This window comes from Histoplasma capsulatum (assembly GCF_000150115.1).
Source record: "Histoplasma capsulatum G186AR genomic scaffold supercont2.3, whole genome shotgun sequence".
NCBI classification, from domain to species: domain Eukaryota; kingdom Fungi; phylum Ascomycota; class Eurotiomycetes; order Onygenales; family Ajellomycetaceae; genus Histoplasma; species Histoplasma capsulatum.
The window spans coordinates 2340602-2366959 of record NW_025544803.1 but is presented as its reverse complement, the minus strand read 5'-3'; the positions used below and the strand labels follow the sequence as shown (position 1 = coordinate 2366959).

Sequence of the window (26358 nt, the reverse complement as noted above, 5' to 3'; positions counted from 1 at the left end):
ATCCACGGCTCAATGGTTCCACAGTCCGATATGAGCATCACACAGACTTCGGTTCAAGGTGGTGCAACAATGAGCGAGCATGTGGCTTGGTGCAGTAATTATGAGATTTCAACTACGGGATACCAGCTTTCCCACCGCGTCAACCACAGATTCAGAAAGGAAGAGCGGGGAGCGGGGAATGTGACGGAAGAGGGAGCATTCTCCAATGATGCTCGAATACTTTGATAAAGGAGCCACATTATATAGATCCAGCACTCTCCGGCCGCTTTGCTCACCAGCAAAAAGAGCCGGTGTTGACCAGTTCCCCCATCTGCAGAAAACTCGAAAGGCTACGGATGGTTGAGTTGCCTTATGCATCGCTACCGAGCTGCATGTGCCGCTTAACCTTGCTTCCTCCTGCAGAGGCCCGGGGTCTCATTTCGAACGTCGTTCGTACGTTCAACCTCCGTCATTCCAGGATTCGATGATGGAATTTGAGATATCGACATGCAACGCTAGTCCTAATCGAATCTAGTCATGTGGCGGGGATTCTGCTTAGTCACCAACTTGTTGCGACATACATTTTGCACGACGACACTGCTACGCTGTGACGCTGTTACGCTTTATGATGATAACCTCCAACAAAATGTTATCATGGCATCTTCGACCTCACAACAGTTACACACGGCCTCCCCTGCAGCCTCAAAACTAGATCTCTCAAAAAGGCTCTCCAGACCAGCAGGCAAGGGTCGCCAAAGATCCACCCAAACAGCCCAAGAACCCCCGCCTGAGACTCCTGAGCTACCCGAACCGCCAAGTCGAGACTCCATCAAGTACACACATCCAGCGCCCCGAATACTATCCAGTGGAGACCATGAAGCGTTCTTGTCCTCACCTACATATAACTTAATCCTCGCGTTTATTTTCAACCTGTCCGACAGCGTTAGGTTCAAGCCCGTATCCGCCATCAAAAAGCAACCCTCCTCCCCCATCATCGTTAAGATCCTCAACGTACTCTCCTCCATAGAAGCCCTTGTCGAGAAGAACCCATCTCTCGACCAGAATGGCTCCCGATTTGGCAATCCCGCCTTCCGCTCGCTCTTCGATGACGTAGCAGCCCAGAGCCCACTCTGGCAGCAAGATATAATCGGCACCACCGACGGCGGTCATGATCATGACGATGGTGGTGGCGATGACGATGCAACAATGTCCGCAGCAGTGGACGAGCTATCGAAATATCTGGTGAACTCACTGGGCTCCCGCGACCGCCTCGATTACGGCTCCGGCCACGAGTTGAATTTCGTCATGTGGCTGCTCTGCCTGTACCAGCTGGGCCTCCTCAAGCGCGACGACTTCCCAGTCCTCGTACTCCGAGTTTTCGTCCGGTACATGCATCTCCTGCGCCGGATCCAGGCGACCTATTACCTTGAGCCTGCCGGCTCGCATGGCGTGTGGGGGCTGGACGACTACCATTTCCTGCCCTTCATGTTTGGTGCTGCGCAGCTCGTCCGCCACCCTTACATCACACCGCTAGGCATCCATAATAAGGCCATCTTGGACGAAGAAGGGGATGACTGGATATATCTGGAGCAGGTCCGATGGGTCGACAGTGTTAAAACTGTCAAGGGCCTGCGCTGGCACAGCCCCATGCTGGACGATATCTCCGGCGCCAAAAGCTGGCAGAAGGTCGAGGCAGGGATGAAGAAGATGTTTGTCAAGGAGGTTCTGGGGAAGTTGCCGATTATGCAGCACTTCATGTTTGGCGGGCTGATTCCGGCTGTGCCGGGAATGGGGGAGAGGAAGGATGATTCGGGGCAGGCATCGGATGATGGGCTCGGGAATGACCATGGTCATAAGCATGGTCATTCCAAGGGGGGAACGGATTATTGGGGTGATTGCTGTGGTATCAAAGTCCCAAGTGCAGTTGCTGCTGGGGAAGAAGCGCGGAAGAGGATGGGTGGGTCTACGCTGCGACCTATCCCTTTTGATTAAAAAAAACTTAACGAATGATTTTGTGTATCATTATGAGAATGGCGTTCCTTTTTTTCTTTGGGGTTGCCATGCTATGCCGTCCATGTTTAGAGAACCATGCATGGAAATATGATAAATGTTCTTTTGTTCTTATAAATCTTAAAATACGAACCGCCATCTATCAGATAAAGCAGATACTAGATGGAACCTACTGGCCATAAAATTTGCCCCGTGAATTCTCCTCGAACAGAGAGTGGGAAAGTCAAGTGGCTGGCATAGTTGACTTAGCTGTTGATCGTAGGCTACCTATTACGGACTAGCGGCACTAATATGAATCTGTGTGAGTCACGTGTGATAGGCCTTGTGAAGGACCTCCGCCATTTGACCACAAGGCGGAAGAAAAGAAACAAGTCATCGATCATTGAGCGCACAGACTTCCACACAAGGAATATTCCCAACGATGGTTTACGGCAGTACTCATGCTCGGTAGATAGCCTCCTCGTCTTCACGGACAACAGTACAGCAGGCCCCCGAAAATGGCGCCCGCAAACGAGTACGTCAGCGGCGGCGGGAAGCTGAAGATCAAGGGCGCGCCGGTGCTTGAGGGGCGGGTTGGGAAGAAGGGGAACAAGAAGCGGAAGAAGGAGAAGGAGAGGGGAAAGGACAAGGAGGGTGGGAATGAGGGGCCCAATGGGAGTCATGATGAAGGAGCGGATGGGATGCGGATGAAGAGCGGTGAAGGGGAGGGTGCGGTGAGGTCGGATGGGGATTGGGATGTGAGTCGGAGTCGAAGTCGGAGTCGAAGTCGAGGTGTGAGTGAGGGTTTCGACAAGGCTCTGGTGAGCAAGACGGAGGCGGAGAGAAGGTATGAGGAGGCGAGGCGGAAGAGGGTATGTGTTTTTTGCGAATGATTTATTTGTTATTTTACGCTCCATTTATTCGACACGGCTCAGCTAACTCCCCTTCCCTCCTTCTCCCTGATCCCCCACAGCTCGACGAACGCTTCAAGCGCGAAGGCTTCAAGACACATAAGGAGCGCGTGGAGGAGTTGAACAGGTATCTCAGTAATCTGAGCGAGCATCATGACATGTACGTTCAATGCAATTCCACAAACCCCCCTTTCCACCCGGCCCCGGGCGTATACTTCGCTCCAGGAGACCTCGTGAGGTGCCCAGCTACTTGCAAACTCACCGGCTAACCCCCCCATTTCCACTTCCCACAGGCCCCGAATCGGACCCGGTTAACCACTGCTCAGTTGGCGGATACACATTTACACCAGTATTGCACTTCGTCTTAACAAACGATCCAAAACAAGACCTCGTTTCATGCCCATGATTGTGAGCGGCATGCCCGGGAATTCCCGCTGTATATTCCGCCGTGCATCGGCGGGGGTCCAGTTGCTTGTCCCCCGCCGCCTTCTGACCTTCTGGCCCCTTATCTCCTGCGGTCCACAGTTGAAATCTCCTGCCTCCTTACGTCAACACCTGTGACTATCCTTTACTTTACCAACTGTCTTGATCCGCACATACTCAAGACATGATATGTTCATTAGACGTCAGAAACAGGCGTTGTTCGTTTTGTCTATCCTAGTATCGGGGTGCTTGGCTTTCTTTTTACCTTACGGTCTTTTATCGTTTTCATTATCTGGGCTCACCTTTTTCTTTTCTTTTCTTCTTTGTTGGCTGTTAGCTACGGGAGCAATGTTTTATGATATGCAAATACACAACTGTGGAATTGGGATGGTTCGTGTGGCTTTCTTGGTAAGGGGTAGTTTCGTTGTTGGTGTATTTATCCCCAAATGTTATGGATGAAAACGAAAAACCAAATGTCTAGGCTAGATATATTTCTTTGTAGTAGTTGGTTGATTAAAAAAATAACACGAGGTCGTGCGGGGCGAAATCCCTTGAAAGTGAAACGGAAAAAGGAAGAAGAAAACCACGCCAGAATAGATGGAAAATGGAATCAATTCGGAGGGATTAAAATATTCGAGCGGCTACCGTGACGCCATGCATTGGATTTATGTGAAAGCAAAAAAGGGGCAGGGACAGACAAAGTATACAACAGTCGCGGGCGTAGGTGAGTACCAGGGAGGATAGAGCGTGAAAGGGGAAGTGGATGAGAAGGAATAATAACTATAGGCTTGTTTGTTGACGACAATGGTGATATGCGGGAGTTTATATCGAGTGTGAAGAAGGGAACGGAATGGGCAATGTTGGGTTTTCGGGACGGACGTCTTCGGCGAAACATTCAAGGGAATCGAATAATATCTTGCCGCTTCCACGACTCACACCTGAGACTTTTTATTTATTTATTTTTTTTGTCTTTCAATTTTTTCTCTCTCCTCCTTTTATTTCCCCCCAAGGTTCCACGCAACTAGGTCGTAAAAGATAGACTCAAAGACTCGTCCTCCATATTCTCTTGTGTCAACGCAACTCCAAGCCACCCTCGGAGAGGAGTATTCCAACACCATCAACACGGAAGATTATCACAGATTAAGAGAAAACCTGGTAATGTAATGGCTAACCCAGCCAAGATGTTGCTGCCCCAAAAAAAATAAAAAAAGGAATAAAAAAAGACCAAAAAGGCTCATGATGATCTATATCCAAAAATCGAAGCGGACACGAAGGAACCAAACACTCCTCCCGGTATCATACGCCTTTGATAACTGTAGTTCGCTCCGCGTTCAGCCGCTCCGCATTGCGTTCATGGCTTTCCTTCTTGCAGTCCTCTAGGCCACTACAGGCGTGGGATTCTAGCATGCGATGTTTGCCGCAGAAGTGGCCGTTGCAGAAACCACAGTCACCGACGATGCGCTGGGCGAGCTCCTTGCAGTCTTTGAAGTTGCAGCGTGGCTTTCTTGATGGTGCCATTTTTCCTTATCGTTTAAAATTGCTTTGCTGCGGGATAGTAGTGGTCTTGTTGTAGCCTTATATCCGCTTATGTGAGTTCCAGGGAGGGAGCGCGGGGGTTGTTCTCGCGCTTTCTTTTATATCCAAGGAAGAGATAATGACAGTGAGGATAAGTAAGACTGAGATTTTCGGGACTCTCGGAGAGCTATTGAGTCATTGTCCATTAGCGTGCCATTTTGAGACAGATGTCGAAACTGGAGCTAAAAGGACCATACTTACACCCGGAAGCTGTAAGCCTAAAGGATAGATTGGTAGGGTAAAATCAAATGATAGAGGGATGATATAACGCTGGTAGGAGCTATCGATGGCAGTTTCAAGAACCCGCCGGCAAGCGTGTTCGTATGGGGAGGTGCGGAGATGTGTATTCTGAGAGACCAAGTAGTTGTCAGGATAGAGCTCACACAGCGCAATTAGGGAGCAAACAAGGTGGTGCTATAGGAAATGGGGCGGTGGATATCAGTATCAAGGGACGAAGGCCAAGAAGGTGAGGAAGAGGGAGAGGAGGAGGATGAAGCTGGGCTTGCGGCGACATCGGCTCGACGGTAAATAAATAGGAGGATGACCTAAGCAGGAGGCGCGGCCAAGCCGCGGTTGCAGTGGACACCCAGAAGTTTCGAGCCGAAACCACGCCCTGAACACTCCGCGCCTCAGGCACCCGCCAGTGTGGTGCTTGTTGGGCTGTGTTCGGCGGTGCAGGAAGCTTGAATGTCAAAGAAATACTCGGAAGGAAACAAAGCGGAAAAAACTCACCTCTACCGAAAACAACCCGTGTGGCAGTGGTGACTCTCTGCTTTGGTTTCTTTTTTAGAAAGGGAGTGGTTGAGATATATCAAGAGATGTGAAAGGACGAAGAACGGCTAAGACGAAGAAAAGTGAGGAGGAAGATGGGCAGACGAGCTCCGTCAGCTATTTATTTTTTTCTGGGGCAAAGAAAGGAAGCCAACTCATCATCACTCGCAGGTGGTAGTTACATCTTGGCTGCCCTCGTCCATCATGGCACTTAACTAGTTAGTCACTGGAGTCAACTATTTGGCAACTTGGTCCCCTCCAGGCAAGTCAGCAGCCAGGTTAATTTCTCATGGGTGACCCCAATCACTCCAGTGCGAATGCGGCTGGTGAGGCGCCCATATTACGGCACATACCTTTATTTTAGCCAATGGCCACCAACCAAGTCTCCCAGCATACCAGCAGGCTCCGAAGCAATTGATACGGCTATGAAAAGCCGTGTGCCGATTGCCCTCCTCCGGCTTTCACAATGTCCTGTACCGAGGCGCGGAACTAAAAGCCCTTGTTCGCAGTAGAAATCTACCTGGAAATAGCAATACGATCCTCAAAAGCCGGGAACTCACCGAGGCGTCAACCGAACTTTGGGGATCTAACCCGATATAAACACTGAATGTTTTGGGGCCGAGTCAAACGGTAGTCCAGCGGCATATCTGGAGTGGCAAACTTTCTGGCCACTCGTACCTTGCTTTGAAGGCTGCTGGGGGCCAACCATTTTTACTAAATGCTACAAAATACATGGTATCCCCAGCCCTCAAAATGATGCTGGAGAATGTTGAACGAAATCACCACCTCCTCTGCAGGTGTAATATTGGAATATCTATGGGATCGTTTAGCTGAATCGATGACAACAGATCAACTCTAACTTTTTTTCTTTTTTTAGTTTTGCCTATCGTTATTAGCTCTGCCAGGGATGCTATACTCTTGCTTTGCTTCGCTGAAACAGTTGACCCTATCAGTCGTGAAATGATGCATGGGATCACATTATCATGCGGAACGATGCTTTTGCCACTAGTAAGAACTAGAAATAAATAGAAATGATGATACAAGCGGATCTTGGTTAAAATCTTGATGCAGGGAGTTGGTTGGCGAATTGGTCAATTGATTCAACTCAAGGCCCTGCTCGGTTCTTTTTTCGGTGCCTTCCTTTGATGTGTTAGTTAAGTTTTACGAAACAACTTTGCAATTATTTCTTTGAGTGCTCGTTTGATGTAATTACGTATGTACTGTACATATTATTCTCTTTCTGTTGAACAAATTTCATCCACACAAGCTTCGAGAGCATTGTACTTGCTATTTTTATCTAGTCCTATGCATCTTGATGCAAAGGAGATGATACAAGATGCGCCCTTGGCTAGTCGGTAAAGGAGGAAGGCATTATTATTCCATATCCACTGTAGAGATCTTGTGGCCCCGAGGATTCTGATCTCAACCCTGGGAGGTAGTTGATGAGTGGGCAGAGAGGAGACATATCTATACAACATACTGTCCTTCCCCATGACGGACTCCCATTTCAATTAAGAGGATGATACTTCGTATATCTAATTACCTAGATAGTTAATTTAAGCCGTTACTTAATACTTGAAGACAGCAAAACACGGCTTCATGGCACCGTACATGTACATACGGAACAACTCCACGGCCGCTGCTGGAAATCAAACGGATACTTAAGATCCTGCTCTCATTGAACAAGCATGTTCTACATGAAAAAGTAATTTTCATGTGCAATGCATGGATACCCAGCGGCTGAAGGACCTGTAGAGATCAACCAGAAAACAACTGCCAGATATTCAGATGACAGGGATTCAAAATCCATCAACAAGCTGTGCACGCAGCTGCATGTACGACTTCAGCCTTCTCATCAACCTGTTAGGTGCTGGCGATCAATCTCAGCCGTCTCGGTTGCGCCAGTAAGTACTAGTTACTCGAGATAGACAGACCGTCAAGATACGAAACTTGATAAATGCTCCTCACCAGCCACCAGAGTATAATCGAGGCAACACCCGGACGGCCTGCGGGATCGATTGTTTAGCGGAAAATGGATACGTCATTCCAATGTGTTTATTTTCTGGCATGGATAAGGAGAATTTTAACTATCGCCAGAATCTCCGATGTCGAAGTCGAGAAGGGTCGATGTCACGCTTATCTAAGCCCACGTTGACTATGACGATGCTTCACAGCTTCAACAAACGCGTAACTAAAGGATAGTTTACTCCACGGTTCCTCCATCTCCCCACGACGATGTCATAAGACACAATAGCTAGTATGACTTTTAGCCGGGAGTCTTTACTGCCTCCTATTACTAGTACTTTTATCTGTTACTCCAAGAGCCTATGTAATGTCTCTGCTTCGGGGTCACTACCCTTGAGGGCTTTACTCTGACCCTGCTTGGCTCTTCTTCGGATATGCGCTTGAATCAGCATAAAAAGGCTGTGAGTGCGGATGCAAACGGAGCCGGTCACCCAAGGCTGGGAGTAAAATTTTCCATCTTGGGACTTTTCGGGCATCATCATTCGCATGAGGATAAAACCCCAAACAACGTGAATCGCACCCCACTCGATGCCGTTTGGAGCCTATGAGAAAAGGAGCTAACAGGGTTGATCATAAGGAGACCCGAAAACATACGGTATCCTATGGATACTCACGCTCGCCCATGTTTGCCAGAAATCCTCACAGGGTTTCCGCGCCAACTTCATCTGCACCGAAAATGGGTGTTTCCGGTGAGATCCAGGAGGCGTACCAATCGGCAACCCATCTGGATGAGTTTCAGGGTTCCTCGCACTCCCTGTCTGAACATCAACTGAAATATCTCTTCTCCGGAGCACCGCACTTTCTTCTGGAGAAGGGGCTCAACCGGTGGTATCCTCATGTGGTTTTCCCATGGGATCATGATTTGAGAATTCAGCATCTCGACGATCGGAAAGCATTAGAGCACCCTTCTTTCACATTGTCAACACTCCATGCTCACATCCCGGTTTCCCCAGGTGGTGGAGGAATACAAATATATCCGGATGCCCTAACTGAAAAGAGTGGTTGCAGACGGCCCTCGTTTGATATTGGCGTGTTCGAGGTTCCAAACATGTTGTCCTCGAGAGCAAATGAGGATGGCTGCATTGGATTCCATAATTTCATGGAGCTACCGATTGTGTATGGACCCAGGTCCGAGCAGCGGCCGTTGTCACCACGCCTGCTCGATAAGCACTTGCAAATCACACCGGCGCCCCGTGGGAAGGATGATCCATACTCCGACTACAACTTAAATGTTACCTTTGACCGTTTGAAATTAGTCGCAGCAGGACCTTCGGCATGGAAACGCATTGGCGTGCGCGATTGCTCTATGAAGGCTATTACACAGAGGCTCCAGACCTTATCGGGTGTGCAAGATCAAATCACTCTCCAAGGAAAGTCTGTAGCCCTGCTTGATGAAGAGAGCGTTGCAGGCCTCCACCGTCAGCTTTTCAGCACGTTTCTATATCCCCCACCAAACGCGGTACACGCAGAACACCCCGATAGCTTTCGGTTTCAGATCAGCACGTTGATACAAGTGCTCAATCTTAAGGGTGCCTGGGTAGACTTTAGTTTGATGAAATGGAGGGTTCGTGCAGGTCAAATCCTCTGGGAGCTTCCTCCCCATCAAGACAGTGATTGCCTGCAAAACGCCTCAGACGGGCAGTATTCGGGCACAGCACTCCAACGGCAGTGGCTTTTATTACAGGTTGTTTTATCCGCGGAGGTTTTATTCCGCGCTGATGCTGCGGCGACGAAAATTGGGATCTATAGCCAGTCCAAGGATTTGCCTATCACACCACGGGATGTTTCCTTAATGAATAGTTTGCGATCAGATACGCTGGACTGGGGGTTAATCTTCTGCCGTCGAATTTTCGAAAACATCTCCTTCCACTATTGGCCACAGGCGTCTCACCAATTGCCAGGCAAACGGTCCCTGAATGATTTGCCCAAGAAAACCCATTCAATAGTTTCCGTGCCAAAAGTTCAGGAGCCTCATGACCTCGATTCGCCCTGGCTATGTGCACTCTTGCCACGGTACCCGTGGCAACAGCTAGAAGCCCTGCTGGTCTTTGCAGAACTTCTGAAATGGCCAGACATCGAAAATATGAAGCATTATATGAGGGAGAAGTTGGAGTTTGCCCTCTTGCAGCCTTCTAATTTTAACCACATGTTTGCTTCGCCAATGAGCACTGTGCCTCTGTCAGACAACATTAAGCTGCTAGGGAAATGTGAAATGTATCGCAAAAGCCACTCCTTAAAATTGTGCCGCCTCCATTCTTGTCCTTCCTCTGCTCGTCACAGTGCCAACTACGTGGGAGGATGGATGTCTCGTACGTGGTTAACTGGGCTGATCATGCCTGGCGAAACCATATATGATATATTGATGTCCGCTCTACTAGAGAATGATCACGATGCAATATCAAGGCTCGGTCCCATTGCTAACCTTCATGGAGCCTTCGTATATAAAGGTCAAAGTTGGTGGAGCAAAGCATGCGTTATTGGACGCATTCTTGCCAGCCTTGACGCCTCTACAATCTGCATGGGCTGGATTAGTACGACTATTATTCCACTTGATGATGCGAGAGCACCCCTGAGCGATGGGTGGCTGGAGATTGAGACAATAGACATCACTAAGACCCACACTCAGGCACGTATAAATCAAGGAAAAGGTGTTCTTCTTGACTCGTCACCTCTGGGGACTGAGGGTGATTTATCAGCAACGGCGTTCTCATTACCGCTTGATGAGGCCAACGCTGGCCCAAGTCAGGATACACAAGTGCGTATGAGAACACTATATTGTCCTTACAACACTCTCAACACCCTTCTGTCACCGCACGCCCCCCCAAAGCTACTGCCACTCTAGCGTTTACACTCACACATGGCTTGTCCGGCCCGAGCCAAGTATCCATGAGCATAAAGTATAACGTGTCCTTCGTTTCCGCGTTTCCCTGTCTCCCACCGTACGGTAGCGTGCTGTCCTCCGGTTACGAAGAGCGTGATGCCTCTCATCAGTACACCAACGGCTCATCTACTAAGAAGGAAACAAACTACATCGGACTTCAGAAAAACAGGACCTCTAGGAAAAGCAAGCCAACGCCCCGCCCCCGCCTCCCGGGCCACCTACTTCACACGGCATCGTTCCCATACAGCTATATCCCGATCCACACATTGCCTTCAACCCCACGCCTGCCAACAACCCCAAACCATCTGGAAGCTCATACCTCTTCGTCCCCTGTAAATCACCCTCCGCTTGCGACTAACCGCAGCCCTAAACTGGAAGGGTCGCAACGGAAGCATACGTATGTCGTCGATGCGCGCGGCAGTGAACATAAAGAGCTTTTCGCCAGATCGTGGTGTGCAATGGTTGGTGTAGATGCAGTGGTGGGCCGAGTAGGGCAGACTTGTGTGGCTTGCTGTATTCGAGAGGCGAGGGCGGCGGATGTTCCCGTCGTTATTCGGGTGGGAACGGCTGAACTAAGCGGTCGACATTGATCATTTCTGGGACGAATGAGCGGCATACACGGGCTGTATTCATTCATTTTCTCTAGCATGCTCAGCTCACTTATTTCCTGAGAAGCGAGGGTGAAGGCGTTTGTCAGCGAGTGAAATGTTATAGTTAACTAAGGTAAGATGGACGAGGTAAAGGAGATAAACAAAAGAAGGACGGGGAAGGGAGGTTTGTATGTTATATATCCCATACGTGGTCATGGTTCAACCAGGAGTTGTCGCAAATAGTAACGCGTGCAAATGAGCTATCGAACTCGAGGTATGTCGGTTTTTACCTTCTTATATTCTCACTCGCGTTTTTCCTTCTTGAACCTCCTTAATTCTAGTCACACCAACGATGGAGTGAATACACACAACATATTCTGTTTATCGGTGGTACATTATGGGTGCGTGTCTTATCTTCCTGACTTCCGTAAAATATGAAAATCCCCCATTTTTATCCCCAATCTATATCAATTATATGGAACAATAAAACTGTGATATTATATTAATAGAAGCGGGAGCTGGAGAGGTTTGGTTACTATCCGAGGAAAGGGAATCGTAATCGTGACAATCTACAACGTGTACTTGTAAAATTGGCTAACATAGTGACCAGAGATCAGAAGGGCGGCTAACATCACCTATATGTAACAGGTTTCCCTCCGTGCCCCTGACAGATAAATTAAGCATGTCAAGGCAATAACAGAACCTAAGAAATCTTTCGCGTGCTGAAGACAAACGTCAATCGAAGCCTTTCTTTATTGCCAAACTCAACCTGCAATCCCTAGGCAAGAAGGTTGTTCAACGGGCTTTACTGCCCCCGGTCTTATATTTCAAATTTGGGAGCTCGACAGCTTTGGATTCGAGTTGAATGGTTTGCTTCAACTTTGTGTTGTGAGCTTCTTGATTGCAACCCAGTTACTAGGCTCTACGCCGTTACTCCTACAAATTATATATATATATTTCGAGGGAGCATCTCATGGAGGCGAGGCATGGATGGAGAAAGCAAAAATCAGAAATGAGTTCAAAAGCTCAAAGAGCACAACGTCTAATAGATCGTTTGGGGTTATATACAAAAATCGCATGTTAGAGTGATGGCTGACACTCATGATACTGACTCAAACAAGTCTTTGTATGATATTTTTTTCTTTATTTTCTTGTTCCTCAGGTTTCCGTCGAGGCACAACTCAAGTCTCAAACTCAGCAAAACAAAGAACGATAAAGAAAATATTTAATCACAATGGATCTTGAAGGTGAATAGAATTATCTCCATTACCTTGATTGTTTCAAGTGGCTCGCTAAAGAGAGATGATGCACTCTGTATCAAAGACAAAGGCCTCGAGGAAACCTACTGCTATATCCACCTACTTAACGCTCCCGGGTATTCCAAACGAGGAAGATTTTCCAGGAAAATGAACATCATCAAGCTATTTCCCGAAAATACCACCATCAATCACTTTTACTGCAATCCCCGACCGAGGAAGAACGCAGGCGATTGGAACAAGCCTAGGAAAATACCATGGAATCAACCCTTTCCACATCGCACCCTTCATTACCCGGACGCACATCAATAGAATATCTCCCTGCAGAGATCAAAATTGAAATATTGTGCCTACTGCCGGATCTTGAATCGCTGCGCGATGTGGTCAAGGCATCTCCCGGTTTCCATAGCATCTACCAGTTTGACCGTAGACGGATTTTGGCCCGTTTATTGACCCGGACGACGCCGCTCGCCATCCTCGCAGAGGTGGCTTCTCTACCGGTGTTGCGCCGGTCGTCCGATCGCGGGTCTCTGAAAGGAACGGAGGAGGTGGGGATCTTGGGTTTCGCAAAAAGTTTTCTAAATACATATAATGAATTATGTTACTTTTCTCGGCACTCTGTTGGCGACGGCCGTGATATGAAGAAGAATGTCGGCACAGATGCAGATGTCGAAAGAGGAAATAAGGAGGAAATAAAAAACAGGAGAGTCAATGGCGTGAACTTTACGTATTCGAAAGACAAAGGGCTATCAGCTCAGTTTTGTGCGTTGTCGCTAGACGAACTTCTCGTTGTCGTTCGACAGCATTTTATTGTACACGCGATATCAGAAGACTTTGCGATGTCTTGTTTGAGGCTCAACCCCTTTACGGGGAAAAGATATGAGAACGGCACCGGCAGCGGTGGCGGTGATGAGATCCTCCTACTCTCCGAGGCTGAATCATACCGTATCCGCCGGGCTCTGTACCGAGTCGAAATGCTAGGATTCATGCACACGGTCTGGAATGTGCACGATCCGAACTATTACATCACCTTCCTCCAGTCTTTACCACCGTGGGAGGTGGAAGAAATCCACTGTATCAGGAACTACATGTACCAAATCTACCTCACGAGCAGCCCGGAAACGAACCGTTCTTCGAATAAGAGCGTAATCGATGGCCAGGGGCGCGTGGCGAATCGGGCTAGGGTTAGAAGCCGAATGAGAGGCAGAGCCAGTGGTATTGGAGTCGGTATTGGCGGACCAGACTTGGAAGATGGTATGTTCTTTCGCTGTCGTGGGTGGTACCTCTGAGCTAACAGGAAGGGATACATTTTCCAGATGTCGATTTTGACCTCGCTGTTGACGACCAGCGAGAACAATATTTGACTCGCGGTCTCGAATTTCTCTGGCAGTGGTTCCACCTTTCAGATCAGGTAAAGCCCTGTCCAGTTATGAAGGCGAAGGTCAACACAGGCACAAACGGAAACAAAATAATGAAAATTTCGCAACAACGTATGATTAATCCAGCAACCTGGGTAATTGAGAGCCACTCAACAAACGCTTCGTTTTTCCTAACTCGTGCCTTGAACCCGAGTGTCACGGGTTTTTTCTGGCCCATTATCGAGCGTTCAGAGAAGCTTATTTCTGATGCAGATTGGTCAAGGGCAAATTTAGGTTGGGAGTGGTTGCATAAGAAGAACTCGAAATATCTGTGCCAGATGCATAATTGTTATAATAGGAAATGGGGATACGTGTTTTGGGACCAGAGGAGGTTGACGAAGATGGGGTTGACGGAGGAGATGAGATGGGAATATGCACCGTTTGTTGATTGATATTTTGACAGTTTGAGTTTATCTTTTGGCGACATCGAGCAGTAGACATTCGGAGTTTTTTTCATCTTCTTGATGATCAGTTGGGTATATACACACATATAATAATATATATGACATGGGTCGGTGGTAATATGTATGTGTGGTAACTTGATTGAATTCTGTATAGGCGACGGTTAGCTGCGATGGCCACGGCTGCCTATTATCATCCAAACTATGGACATCCTGATGAGCACACGAACACTGCTGTTGTAGGGCGGTGATGTGTGGATTCGGAGACACTAAACGCCTATCTGGCTCTTGTCGAAGTTCTGGTTGGCGCAAATCCCAGGAGCTAGGTCTCAGAGAAGTAGCCAAATTGGCATAACTAGTGGAAGCGAATGATTGCTAGGCTATACCTTCGGGGGAAGATCCAAAGTGGTGTACAGCATTTCACGCGGGGCCAACTGTATGCTGGAGTTGTGCGAAATCGAGCGGGTCCTATCATATATCTCGAACCAGCTACACCTCCAATTTCTCTGAAAGCCTCAAGCTCGCAATTTCCCCCCTAAGCGTCTCCCACATATCCGCCCTTTCGCCCTGCATTCCCTTCCTTTGTTCCGCAAAGTTCCGATCTAGCAACGCCTTCGCCTCATACCAAAATCCCCGAGTTCCCTCTCCTTCATGTTGACGCCAATCTGGGATTCCCAAGACGGCCTGGCAACCCTCACACAGCCCAAGAGTCCCGGCCCATTCAGCTGGACTATTACGTAGAGGCACTAAACCGCGACATCGTCGACAATAGACAGCGTCCCCCCATGAAAAAGAGAGAGAGATTCCAGGCTCCCATTTATGGAGCCGCAGTGCACAATCGACACAAAAGCGTTTGGAGGCATCTGCATGCCCCTTTCCACGACGTCGGGTCATTTGAGTGCGGGAGAAGGCGTGTATGAGTAGATGACGGAGACAGCTGTAACACGTTAAGCGCTGTGAGGCGTCATCGCTACTGGTATCATTGGAAGCTGGTGTCGATGCAGCGTTGGCTGCGGATTCAGCAACTTCTTTCATCTCGGCGCTAACGAGATCAGCCACATAGTCGCGTCTAATACGGGCGATCTGTGTGTCTGATGGAAGATGCCGAAAGTAGCTGTTTGTGGCGCGCAGCATTTGTATATCGCGGAAGTCGAGCCATGACATGAGCTGCAGGTGTAGTTCGCTAGGAAGATCGAGAAGGGAGCATGAACTGCAGCGATCGGGTTCCGGATGCCCTGTTTCATGCTTCGTCCAGCCTCGCGAAATTGCGGGCCTGCTCCCTGGCAGAGTTGACCTGGAGGGTAAGGCAGTGTCACGGTTCATAATTCGCCCTAGCCATGTAGCCGGGTATTGTCTCCTGTCGACGAGTGCGATAACTTGGGCGGCAACACCGCTGAATCACAGGTCGTTTAAATTGGGTATTGCATCTAACGGCGTCTAACATCTGGCCAAATAGTTATTGGAGGGATTGGATTGAACGGTTCGTCCCCGAACTGCGCTGGTGGCACTGAGCTCTTTTGCCCCAGGAGCCTAGATACTGTTAATTACTACTTGAAAAGCTGCTGCGTCTGCGAGAGAGCTACATACAATGAACCAACCTTTCCACCTCTATCAACAACTACTACATAAAAGATTGATGACATATTTGTTTTGGTGGTGGTTGATACTATTTGAATGTGCTTTAAGATCCATCCAGCTTTCTTTCTCTTCTTGATCAGTTTATTTCTCTGTAAGGTCGAACATCGCTCCACCCGGCCGTAGCAGCTGTGAAATGACCTAGGAGAGGTACTATCTACAGTGCACTACGCTCTCTACTAAACCGTCAGTTGAATTTTCACTTGTCCCTTTTCATTTCCTAGGTCCTTGTTAGAAAAATAAGGTCAAAACTTCAAAACTCAAAACTCAAAAAGGAGTTCTAGAACTGGGTCCTCCTCCCATCCCACAGGCCCCACAGGTCCTGGAAATAGAGAAATATTGTTGTTGATCATTGATCCTCCGATTCCCTATCCCACAAATATTGTGTTGTCAGAGGCTAAGAGAGAAGTTCTATATATGCTCTAGATGCATGTATATTCCGAATCCCCACTCAAACATCCTGAATTTCAACCCCTCGATCAAATTGTCAAGGCAATTGACAATTTGACAGACGAGAGGATATCTCAACACCGCTCTGCCGCTCGGATGTTGCCAAGATAAACACATGCTCAGCGCCTTTGCCCGGATGCATCGTGGCGTTTCTCTGGTCTGGGATAGCGGGCTTTGGTAAAGCCATGCCGCAGATTATGACGTGGGTGATCATGGTTGCATCAGTGGATGGACCGTCCTCTCACTGCTCACAGAACGACAGATTCCAGTGTCTGTTTCCAACCTGCATCTCAGCGCCAACCATTCCTAATACGGCGGTATTGGGGGTTGGTTGACCGCTGTGGTCGGGTAACATCAGAAGTGGTGGATATAACTTTGGACATGTACGGAGTGCAGTACAGGACATACATCGGCCCACGGACGTTTGCTCCATGCGTACAGATCTGTAAATGCACAGATAGATAGATGAGAGATGCCATGTAGCAATGAAGAGTCGAAACAGAATATTCTTCGCAGAGCAGGTCTACACTACCTGATGTCCGGTATGGGAAAAGAAAAATAAGTTACTGCTTTCTCCTGCTGAATATCCATATTGGTCCTTACGGGATGTCGTCTCTCTGCTGGCTGAGATAGCCATGCCATTTCCCTGCACGGAGAACACATTGCCGTCGACAATTTGTCCGGATGTAACATATCTAGATCCTTCGTGGGAGGTACAGTACATACAGGATGTATCGTGAATACCAGCGCCATGACCAGCGACATCGGGCCAAGGCGTTGCGGCAATACATCCGTGGTAACACCCCGTATTCCTCAATTACTTACCAAACAATCTTCGCCGCCAAACTTCATCTCAGCCACTTTGGAGGCCGGACGGGCGAAGTTGCGACAAGACCACCAGCAGCGATCATTCTCGCAACAATCACCAGCGTGCTGGCAATTCTTTTCCCTCTTTTCCCCTTTTTCCTTTTCTTTTCCCCCCCGCAAACTCGAGGTCTAGTCTAGACACTTTGCAGAAGTTCTTGCTCTGCACCCGGCAGGCTTGCCCTGCCCAGCAAAGCCCCACGTTCTCCATCGATGACTCGGCCGGTGCTGCACAACCAATATTTCAAAAATTTATAACGGGAGAAACGGGTTGCAAGACCACCATTTCCTCCCGTCTCGCCGTTCTCGTCTTCGTTTCTTCACCGTTTCCCCCCCATCAACATCATCATCGACTTCGTTGACCCCGTCGTCGCCGTGAATTTCACCGTCTCGACCACCCACTAGTGACAGCATCCTCAAAGGAAACAGGGCGTTCGGCCATGTCATCGACGTCCGGGCAGGAACGAAAGCGTGTGGTCCATGCAGCAGCTTATCTGGCAGCTTTCTCGTCCAGATCAGATCTGTCAACTACCACAACCTCCTCATCCACTGTATCGCCACAAGAAACCACCACCACTGTTGTCACCGCTGCTTCCTTAATCCCAGCCGAAAACCAACCTGCTAGCTCCACTGCTCAGTTCCATGACAACTCCAGTGTCGGCCTTGCCTCTCCTCCCTCCTTGGGCCTTGGGAAAATCACCGCACCGCAGAATGACTCTTGGGAGCCGTGGTTCGCCAAAGACACACCTCAGGAACTGTCGCTCCACGATCGTGTTGTTGGCGGGGGACTGCTGCGCGAATCGGTGTTTCCGGACTGGAAAAATGGCACATCCGGCGGCGGGTATGAGAATACGGACGAATTGCAAAAGCAGGATCCACTCGCGACTCAGATATGGAAACTTTACAGCCGCACAAAGTCCCAATTGCCTAACCAGGAGCGCGTGGAAAATCTGACCTGGCGCATGATGGCGATGAACTTGAGGAAGAAGAGGGAGCGTGATGAAGCAAATATGTCTGAAAAGACACGCAACTTGGATGACTCGAAACCTCCGCAGTATGTGTCGATACTGTTCTTCCCCAAACGTAGAAGAAATATGCTGCCCTGCATGATTCTGTTTACTTTTGACTTATATTCCCACCCACTTACATTTACTTCGTTAAAATGGTGCCGCCACTGACTATAGATGATAAAATAGAGAGGACAAACAAATATTAAAATCTGCTGCTGGCCCCAGCGGCATAGCGAGGCTTCGACAGTCTATCGATGGGAATTGCACTTTTGCTGAATCAGAACCAATGAATATTGACGACTTCACGGCGCCATCGCCCATAGATTCCGCTTCCGGTTTGTCCCCGCCCTCTCCTGCAGGGGCGGCGAGGTCAAGTCATGCAGTAGCATCCGCTATCCCGATCAAAACATGTAAATCCCAGCAAAGCCCTATTTCAGACAACCTCATACCTGCTTCATTTCCCCACCCACCTCAACATCATCGACGGAATGATGAATTTGGGTATGTGCAGCGCCGTGTTCGCAAAACTAGTGTTGACGAGAGAAACGTACGTACTCTATTAAATAGCTCCGCTTGATTGCTTTTGAAATTATGATTCCTGCTAACGTCTCTTTCGAAATCAGACACGGAAACGACCCGCTGAAGCATCTCCTCAGGTGCCTCCCATTACCGGTCTCATTATACCCCACGAACCGGATTTTGATGCTCATATGGCTGACTACACTCTCGATCAACATCACTCGGCCTATCCACTTAACTACCACACTTCTCTAGCCATCCCTTACAGCTTAGAAACATTTCAGCCCCGTGACAATTCGATTATTCCCTCCACAAGTCCTTTCCAACAACATTACCCATTCTCCCCCTCTGACTCTCCATTGGTCGCTAGCGGGCCTTTCCAATGTGTTTATTCGCATACTCCAATGGGTTCGTCCCTCAACTCAACCGACTTCTATTCGCCACCGCAGTCTGGATATCAATCTACCGCCTCAACGCCGCAACCAGTCTTTGATAACGAACGTATGATGTATTTAGAGCAAAATCAGATCGACCTCAGAACAAACCGTTCGATAACGAGCTTTCGCGGATCCTCAGCCTTTACCGGATCCTCGCAGTCTAGCCATATCTATCACACTACCAATGAGTCTATTTTCAACGCAATTAGAACCTCTGACCACTCGAACCTTTCATCGCCAAGCTTCCCAATGCAGCACCAGCCTCTGGATCCTACAGGGGTCCTACCGAGTGGTGACTTCTCATCTGGTCCATTGGGGCAGCCCAGAAACTTAACAAGCGTCATAAACATGTTTACATTTGGTGCGGACTCTGATAATGAGGAGGATGGGAATCCGTTCCCCGACCGATCCATGGCAATTCAGCCCGATTGTGGTGCTGTTGACGATACCGCCATTGATCCTAATAATTCGAGCTCGCAGTGGGAGTCGCCTATGACTAAACAGTTTAACTCCATGCCAAACAGCTTCCAAGGCCATAGAAAACATGTCACAATCGGGGGAACAGAGATTGCAGATTCCGAGCGCGACTGGGCCAGTGGAAGTTTGGCTCGCACTCACGGTTCTGCAGCCTCAGTGAGTGAAATCCGTAACAGAGACCATGATCCAAGAAGGCAAAAGATCCCTCGGACAATTTCAACTCCCAACACGGCTCAGCTCCTCCACCAAGGCATCAGCAGTCAACCCCATACTACTCCGAATTCTCCTCCAAGATCGGGATTCAGTAGCGCAGCCCCTTCGAGGCCTGCAAGCCCAGGGCCCATCAAACAGAATGAGCCGTCTGGTGTACCCACCACCTGTACGAACTGCTTCACGCAGACAACACCCTTATGGCGAAGAAACCCTGAGGGGCAGCCCTTGTGCAATGCTTGCGGCTTATTTCTAAAGCTACATGGTGTTGTCCGCCCATTGTCACTGAAAACAGATATCATAAAAAAGCGCAACCGAGGAAGCGGCAATAATCTCCCAGTTGGTGTTGCATCAGCGCGTTCCGCCAAAAAAGTGTCACGGAAGACCTCCGTACAACAAGCACCGTCAGCAACGGCCATGCTCAGTAGAAGTCCTGGTGAATCGGATCACTCCCCTTCTACGGCAGCGCCTAATAGTGGTTTAACACCAGCATGTGCTCCTTCAAGCTACTCGGGGTTGACGAAGACCGGTGTTGTGCCTATCGCTGCGGCACCCCCAAAGACGACGTCAACTTCGTTAGCTACCAGCCTCGCCCAGGTACGAGCACCCGTCCAGGTTACATCCAAGCGTACTCGCCGATTAGATAAAGCACCTGCTGGATTCCAGGGCTCCCAGGAAGCAGAAATGCGTAATGCGACAGACAGAGTTAGCAAACCGTTGACCCCATTAAACAAACCGAAACCCGGTGCTCCGCTTGCGACCCAGCCACCAGCTGCTGCCAACCCCGCCCATCACAGTCTTGCTGCTGGTGCTCAACAAGGAGGGAGCCAGGAATGGGAATGGCTAACTATGAGTTTGTGAAAGGGCTCGTTTCCACCCAAACCACCGTCTCAGATTTTAAACTTTAGGTTTTCCACCTCGTTCCCAGAACGAATTTGGATACCCCTCACGTGAAACTTCTCGATTTTGTGAACCTTTACTATATTTAGCTGGAAAGTCGTTCGATCGCGGGTGGCCTTCTCCGACTAGTTGGATTTTCATGGACATGTATTCTTTCCGCCATCACAGCAGACTGTTGTGAAAATATGAATAAATTTAACTTTCTCGACGTTTCCTAGTGACTTGGGAGGAGATCACTCTATTTTTACAGTAATTGTGTTTGTTGGATCGTGTTTGTCACGAACACCTCCCGAGTGATGTCCCTGTGGCATTTGCTCCTTCTGCCTATCTTTATTCCAACTACCAATTCATGACGCATTTTACAAGAGCTTCCTCCTATCGGGATCCAAAAAACCTCTGCTGACCGAAGAAGCTATTTCCGACGTTAATTTGTTCCCCTCTTCACCTATCGGACAAGATCATTCGCTTCACCCGCCAATTAGTCAATCCGTCTATCTCAATGCCAACCCGTATTCTTACTGGGCGCGTCATCCTTCAATTTGGGCTCAATGTTCGGTGGGGAAAATCCTACCACCAGCGACTCAAGCTCCAAGTCCCTGAGGTTCATAGCTTCGAATTGACGGACCCAAAAACTCATTGCGGCCTTTGATTCGCCCTGATTCGCCCTGGTTCACCGTCTCAACTCTATTCATTGCCGTGAGCTCAACCGGGTTGCTTCTTTCCTCACTCGCTCACGTCCCATCACCGGCATAATAACATTTCTCCATCATGAGTTTTCAATTTTATTCAAAAATATTGTTTATTGATGTTATGATTTAATTCTTATTTTTTATTTATTTTGTTTTTCGGGGAGGCGGGGAGGCGGGGAGGGGGGGAGGGGGGGGAGAGGGGGTTTGGGTTTCGCTTAGTGACCGTTCCGTCTCATCTTTTTCACGTCCTTGCTATTTTACTCTCATCTTCATCTTCATTTTCATGTCTCATCACTTCTTTCCAACCCTCTTTTCCTTCATGTCCTATTTTGCCGAGGGTGGATTAATGTGATTTACTATATCTGATACCATCGCGTCTGTTTCCCACTTGCCCAACCAACCGTTTGCTTTTTATATTCGATATGTTTATTTTTATTTTTTCTGTGCCTCTTGCCCGTTCTTGCTACGTCTTAGGGCTTTCCATTATACATCCTCTCCTCCGCTTGTTTACCATATTCCTCATTAAATTTGTTCATTCCCCTTCCTCTTATTCGTCCTTATTTCTTCTTTCTCTCTTTTCATTTATTTTAACTTTTTAAAGCCCCTTCCATTTTCATTTTGTTTGTTTTGTTGCCTTTGGTTGGGCAGTGGACAGAAGTGCGCATCTCCATTTTGGCTTTCTGGTTTTGAATTTTAAATCTGCTTTTTAACTCTTTTTTTTTCCAAGTCATTTCAATACACTATTCAGTGGGTGACTTTGAATTCCAATATTCATCTATGTTCATGCTTTTACTGATGCTGCAAGAGTAGATAAATGTTTTGATTTATTTTTCTGTTGGTCTAGTCTCCCTCTGTTTCACTCATATTTCTTTTCTATATACTAATTTTATCATATGATTACATCTTTCCATCATCTATACACTCTTTTACGTTCTTAAGGATTTCGTTTTCTTTTATTATTTGATGATATATGATGCATGGATGTGGCTCAGAGTTTTATCACTTTTTTTCCCTCGTGGAATCTTCAATTATTTATATATATATCGCTTTTGATTTGTTACCATTTTCCAATTTGTCATATAGTTACAATCATATCTTGTATTGTTTTCAATGTTTTGAATTACTATTCCCAAAACATTTTCATAATATTTTCAAAGGATTGTGAGAGAAATTGTGGCAATAGTAATAAACAAACCCCACTTCTGATATAACAATGAGTAGTGAATGGGGGAGGTAAGAGGTGGTCTGTGTGTAGTGAGAATAGTGGTAGAACATTAACCTTAAAAAACCTTACTTACACTGCGCAGCCTATTACAGCAACAATAAAGAATGAGTACTATAGTGTATAAATGTGCTGTACATACACACTACACATATGTAGTCTAAAGTGTGACTGACAGAGTATTTCTGGTGTTCAAAGCTGTGATCCCACTTATATTTTTACTATACACACATCTGCTACAACAGCCTGGTGAGTAGTTAGATGGAACTATTTCACATTTTTTGACATTTTATGAAAAATTGATGAATTTGATCAATGGAATCATAATTTTTTATTGATAATCCAATAATGGGATGGTAATTTTATCATGAAGTTGGGTTGATCAACATGATGGGATGATGGGATGATGGTCAATGACAGCTTAGCTACATCAATAAGTGAAATCAAAAACAACAATGAGCAAAAAAGCAGGTGATGAAAGAAAAATAGGGAAGAAATTTGGAAAAAAAAAAAAAAAACAAGTGTTTTAAATATATAAAGCTATGATTATGGGACAAAAATCGGCTGTTATTATTCTAAAAACAAAAAAAAAAAAAGTTTATAATGGATTTTGTGTGCAGCGATAAAAACCAGCCCAACCATTTTTATTCACGCTACACAACGAGTAGCGGAAAGGGGGAGAAAAATCGCTACTTTTTTTCGCCATCCGTAAGTATAACGTTATGAGCGCGCCCGTTCTCTTTAGATATATCTATCTACTAAGAATATGTCAATCTAAAAGGCTATGCAAAGAAAGATCAGAGAGGAAATACAAAGCAGTAATGAAGTTGTTTGAAGGGGAGGATGGTCCAATCAAAAGGATGGGGGCAGCGAAGAAGTTAGCGGTAAGGGTTGGGAGGAGGTGAGAAGGGAAGGATGTAAATCCTCTCTGTCAACATTGCTTCTCCAGGAGGCAATAAACGATACCATGCCGATGTGAGGAATGTTATTTCTAATAGGGAATTGGATGCATGACGCTGTAGAGGAGCGGAGGAGTACGGGGCGGTATTTCCAGCTGGGTTCTGTAAAAAGTAACCGAGGCTTGACAACGCCATCAGAGTGGCAATTGGTGGAAGGGGGACGATTGATCGATTTCAAAAAGAAAACAAACGAGATAAAACGCCATTAAAACTAGAAAACGTCGAGGGGAATAGGGAACCAGTCAGAATAGTTTAGTGCTTCCCAACCAACCCACAGATAGAGCCCAGATAGGCATGTATGTTAGAAGGAATGCCAGCAAGAACGGCGAAGATAGCGGGTAAATAATGAATAGAATTGCTTCCTGGCTTCTGCGGAGAGGGGGGCAGAAGCGTAAGGATGTTGCAAACAAGGACATAGGGGTATGCAAGGACGTGAAAAAGTATTGCTCGGAAGGAATATCTCGGGAGGCACCCGTGCCACACTGCTTTTGATTCGCAATTGCCATAAAAAGCAAGGGAACCAAATTTAAAGTAAAAAATTAAAACTCAAGTGTAAGAAATTGAAAGATAAATGGTCCGAAAGGTCAATAATGTTCGTCATCAAGGCTGAAATTGCTGGAACCGAGTTGAAAGAGCTCACACATTGTAAAAATCGGCCAGTGAAGCGGATTGTAAAAGAGAAAAGAAATGTGGAGTCCACCTGGGAGATAAAAACCCTAATTGTGGAGATTCCCTCTTATCACTCGTCGATGGTACTAGCATCAAGGACCAGAAAAGCGACAATGGAAAAGACGGAACTTTTAACCACTACAGAGTTAGAAATTTATATTCTGCTTCCCTTTCTCCGTAAGGGTATTCCCTTCTGCTGTGCCGGATACTGGAGTATTCCGGAGTATTCCAAAACCGATTATAGAAAGTGGAGACGTTAACAAAGTGGCGTGGTTTCGGCAAATTCAAGTATATACAGATATCAAGAGGAGGGAAAGAATCCCGTCTCCTCTCCCCGGATTTTGGCTAACCTGGGAAGCCAAGCGGTCAATTTCATGACAATTAGTTTTGCAAGGTGAGGATCCGGTTCCTTTGAGATCTCCACGTCCGTCTTTTCGTACGATACCAGACAACGTTCTATTCAGGAAAGGTTCATGGATTGTGATAATCCTCCTGTTTCATTACTGGGTATTGCTGTGGGTCCGCTGGATACCATCCCCCCAACCCATCGGGAGTTGATCCAATAACAGGTTGATTGAGGTTACCAGGCACAGTTGGTTGTCTTTGGTATGCGTCCCACGAGGCATAGGCTGCTGACGATTGCGTTTGGGTATAAGAAACAGGAACCGTCGACGAGTGCAATTCTGACATTGAGCTATTCGCTGGGTGGCCATACGTATCCACCGGAGCTGTCATTCGCCGTTTAAATTCTGGTGGCATTGGTTGCTGATACGGGTGTTGGTACTGTGCGAGATTTCCTGCGGCGAGAGTTGCTGATCTCGTCGGCTGCGTGCCCCAAACAGAGTTATCGGGCATGCCGAATGCTGTTGGGTCACCAGTGGATGGAAGAATACCGGGAGTGATGGGAGTTCCGGGAATGGATGGGTCTGTGGAAAGAGGTGCTACTGATGTTGGGGCATGATTCCAAAGAGTAGTCGTTGGGGTCGTCATTTGGGACTTCGCCATTACGCTGGGGAAGTTTTGATCAAAATACGACGCGTTGTCCCACGCTTCGGGTTGGTTTAAAGGTTGAACAGTGGTTAACTCGTGTGAGCTTAGAGGACCTACCGAACAGTCAGTCACTGGTTTAACAAAGGCACCAAACGTGCGCGGACAAACCTGGACTGAAATTCGGCATGGGGTTCGTCGCGAAAGGCGCGGGCTCGAACGGGGAAATATCCTGTCCCGAGTTCATCGGCATTGGTGCGTACTGGAAGTACGAATCGCTCTGGTCTACTATTCCTCCACCCCCCAGCGCTGGCGGTGACGAAGTTATTGACGCTTCTGTTGATGTGGCCCCAGTTTTTGACCCTGAGCGAGACCGCTTTGTTTCCATGGGCGGTTGCTGATCCACCGGGAAAAAATGGCACTCTTTCTTCAACCGAATACAGTTTTCGCATCGCGTATCGTCGGAGGCAAGTAAGCATCGGATTTTCCTTTTCCTACAATGTACTGTACTCACACCGGTTAGAAACCCAGAATGAGGATCAAAATCAAGAGAGAGAAACAACAGGAAGCCGAGGAATGATGTCGACGTCTTAGTGCGCTTATAATCGAACCCTCCCAGATATATGCTGAACGAACGGCTTACCACATGCGACCGATGTTCTATGGTAGCCCAGTTTATTCCGCTTTTTGTCAGCGGCTGATCCCACGGCGGGATCCATGGTCAAGTCCTGACGGGTTTCTTTGAGTTGTTGATCGTTGGACATCTCCATACATAGTTCTCCAGGTTGATGCGGCCCAGTTGTATCATGAATGTTGTAGTCCATCAATTCATTCCGGAAATTGTTGACGGACTGCGAACTCGATGGCTATATGCGATGAGGGAGAAAGGTATTTGAGTGCTGACTAGGGTCTAATGCCATCCCCAAGAAGTATAAAGCCCGCCTTTCTACGCGCCACAGGATGGCGCCACAGCGAGATTCTCAGGCAATGGCAATGCGCGACTGTGAGCAATGAATGCGTAAAATGCCCGATACATCTAACCACTATGGCGTCTTTACCCCGCGGATGATATAACGAGGTATGGGATGCTTGGAGAAGTTGTGGCGGGGAT

General features: G+C 47.6%; 9 protein-coding genes across 9 annotated transcripts; 5 read left to right on the top strand and 4 right to left on the bottom strand.

Annotated features, from left to right (window-relative positions):
• Window positions 1-633: 633 nt before the first annotated feature.
• Window positions 634-2137, top strand: HCBG_02950 (phosphotyrosyl phosphatase activator; the record flags this gene model as incomplete). Its single annotated transcript, XM_045429999.1, has 1 exon — window positions 634-2137. The coding sequence occupies one exon, from the start codon at window positions 634-636 to the stop codon at window positions 1969-1971; it is 1338 nt and encodes a 445-aa protein (XP_045289894.1).
• Window positions 2138-2355: 218 nt separating this feature from the next.
• On the top strand, window positions 2356-3890 carry HCBG_02949 (uncharacterized protein; the record flags this gene model as incomplete). The annotated part of the gene is made up of 3 exons (XM_045429998.1): window positions 2356-2840; window positions 2942-3039; window positions 3173-3890. 3 exons carry the CDS (start codon window positions 2487-2489, stop codon window positions 3192-3194), a joined length of 474 nt encoding a protein of 157 aa, XP_045289893.1.
• Window positions 3891-4598: 708 nt separating this feature from the next.
• On the bottom strand, window positions 4599-4820 carry HCBG_02948 (AN1 zinc finger protein; the record flags this gene model as incomplete). The annotated part of the gene is made up of 1 exon (XM_045429997.1): window positions 4599-4820. The coding sequence occupies one exon, from the start codon at window positions 4818-4820 to the stop codon at window positions 4599-4601; it is 222 nt and encodes a 73-aa protein (XP_045289892.1).
• Window positions 4821-5269: 449 nt separating this feature from the next.
• On the bottom strand, window positions 5270-5854 carry HCBG_02947 (uncharacterized protein; the record flags this gene model as incomplete). The annotated part of the gene is made up of 4 exons (XM_045429996.1): window positions 5270-5291; window positions 5423-5537; window positions 5610-5649; window positions 5831-5854. 4 exons carry the CDS (start codon window positions 5852-5854, stop codon window positions 5270-5272), a joined length of 201 nt encoding a protein of 66 aa, XP_045289891.1.
• Window positions 5855-7715: 1861 nt separating this feature from the next.
• HCBG_02946 (uncharacterized protein) lies at window positions 7716-11144 on the top strand (the record flags this gene model as incomplete). Its single annotated transcript, XM_045429995.1, has 4 exons — window positions 7716-7835; window positions 8251-9982; window positions 10121-10432; window positions 10516-11144. 4 exons carry the CDS (start codon window positions 7716-7718, stop codon window positions 11142-11144), a joined length of 2793 nt encoding a protein of 930 aa, XP_045289890.1.
• Window positions 11145-11310: 166 nt separating this feature from the next.
• On the top strand, window positions 11311-14338 carry HCBG_02945 (uncharacterized protein; the record flags this gene model as incomplete). The annotated part of the gene is made up of 4 exons (XM_045429994.1): window positions 11311-11545; window positions 11793-12391; window positions 12474-13654; window positions 13717-14338. The coding sequence occupies 2 exons, from the start codon at window positions 12658-12660 to the stop codon at window positions 14208-14210; spliced, it is 1491 nt and encodes a 496-aa protein (XP_045289889.1).
• Window positions 14339-14708: 370 nt separating this feature from the next.
• Window positions 14709-15633, bottom strand: HCBG_02944 (uncharacterized protein; the record flags this gene model as incomplete). The annotated part of the gene is made up of 1 exon (XM_045429993.1): window positions 14709-15633. One exon carries the CDS (start codon window positions 15540-15542, stop codon window positions 14709-14711), a length of 834 nt encoding a protein of 277 aa, XP_045289888.1.
• A 1975-nt stretch (window positions 15634-17608) lies between these two features.
• Window positions 17609-20931, top strand: HCBG_02943 (GATA transcriptional activator AreA; the record flags this gene model as incomplete). The annotated part of the gene is made up of 3 exons (XM_045429992.1): window positions 17609-18222; window positions 18365-18725; window positions 18802-20931. The coding sequence occupies 3 exons, from the start codon at window positions 17609-17611 to the stop codon at window positions 20680-20682; spliced, it is 2856 nt and encodes a 951-aa protein (XP_045289887.1).
• A 3479-nt stretch (window positions 20932-24410) lies between these two features.
• On the bottom strand, window positions 24411-26071 carry HCBG_02942 (uncharacterized protein; the record flags this gene model as incomplete). Its single annotated transcript, XM_045429991.1, has 3 exons — window positions 24411-25363; window positions 25419-25751; window positions 25891-26071. The coding sequence occupies 3 exons, from the start codon at window positions 26069-26071 to the stop codon at window positions 24732-24734; spliced, it is 1146 nt and encodes a 381-aa protein (XP_045289886.1).
• Between the last annotated feature and the right edge of the window lie 287 nt (window positions 26072-26358).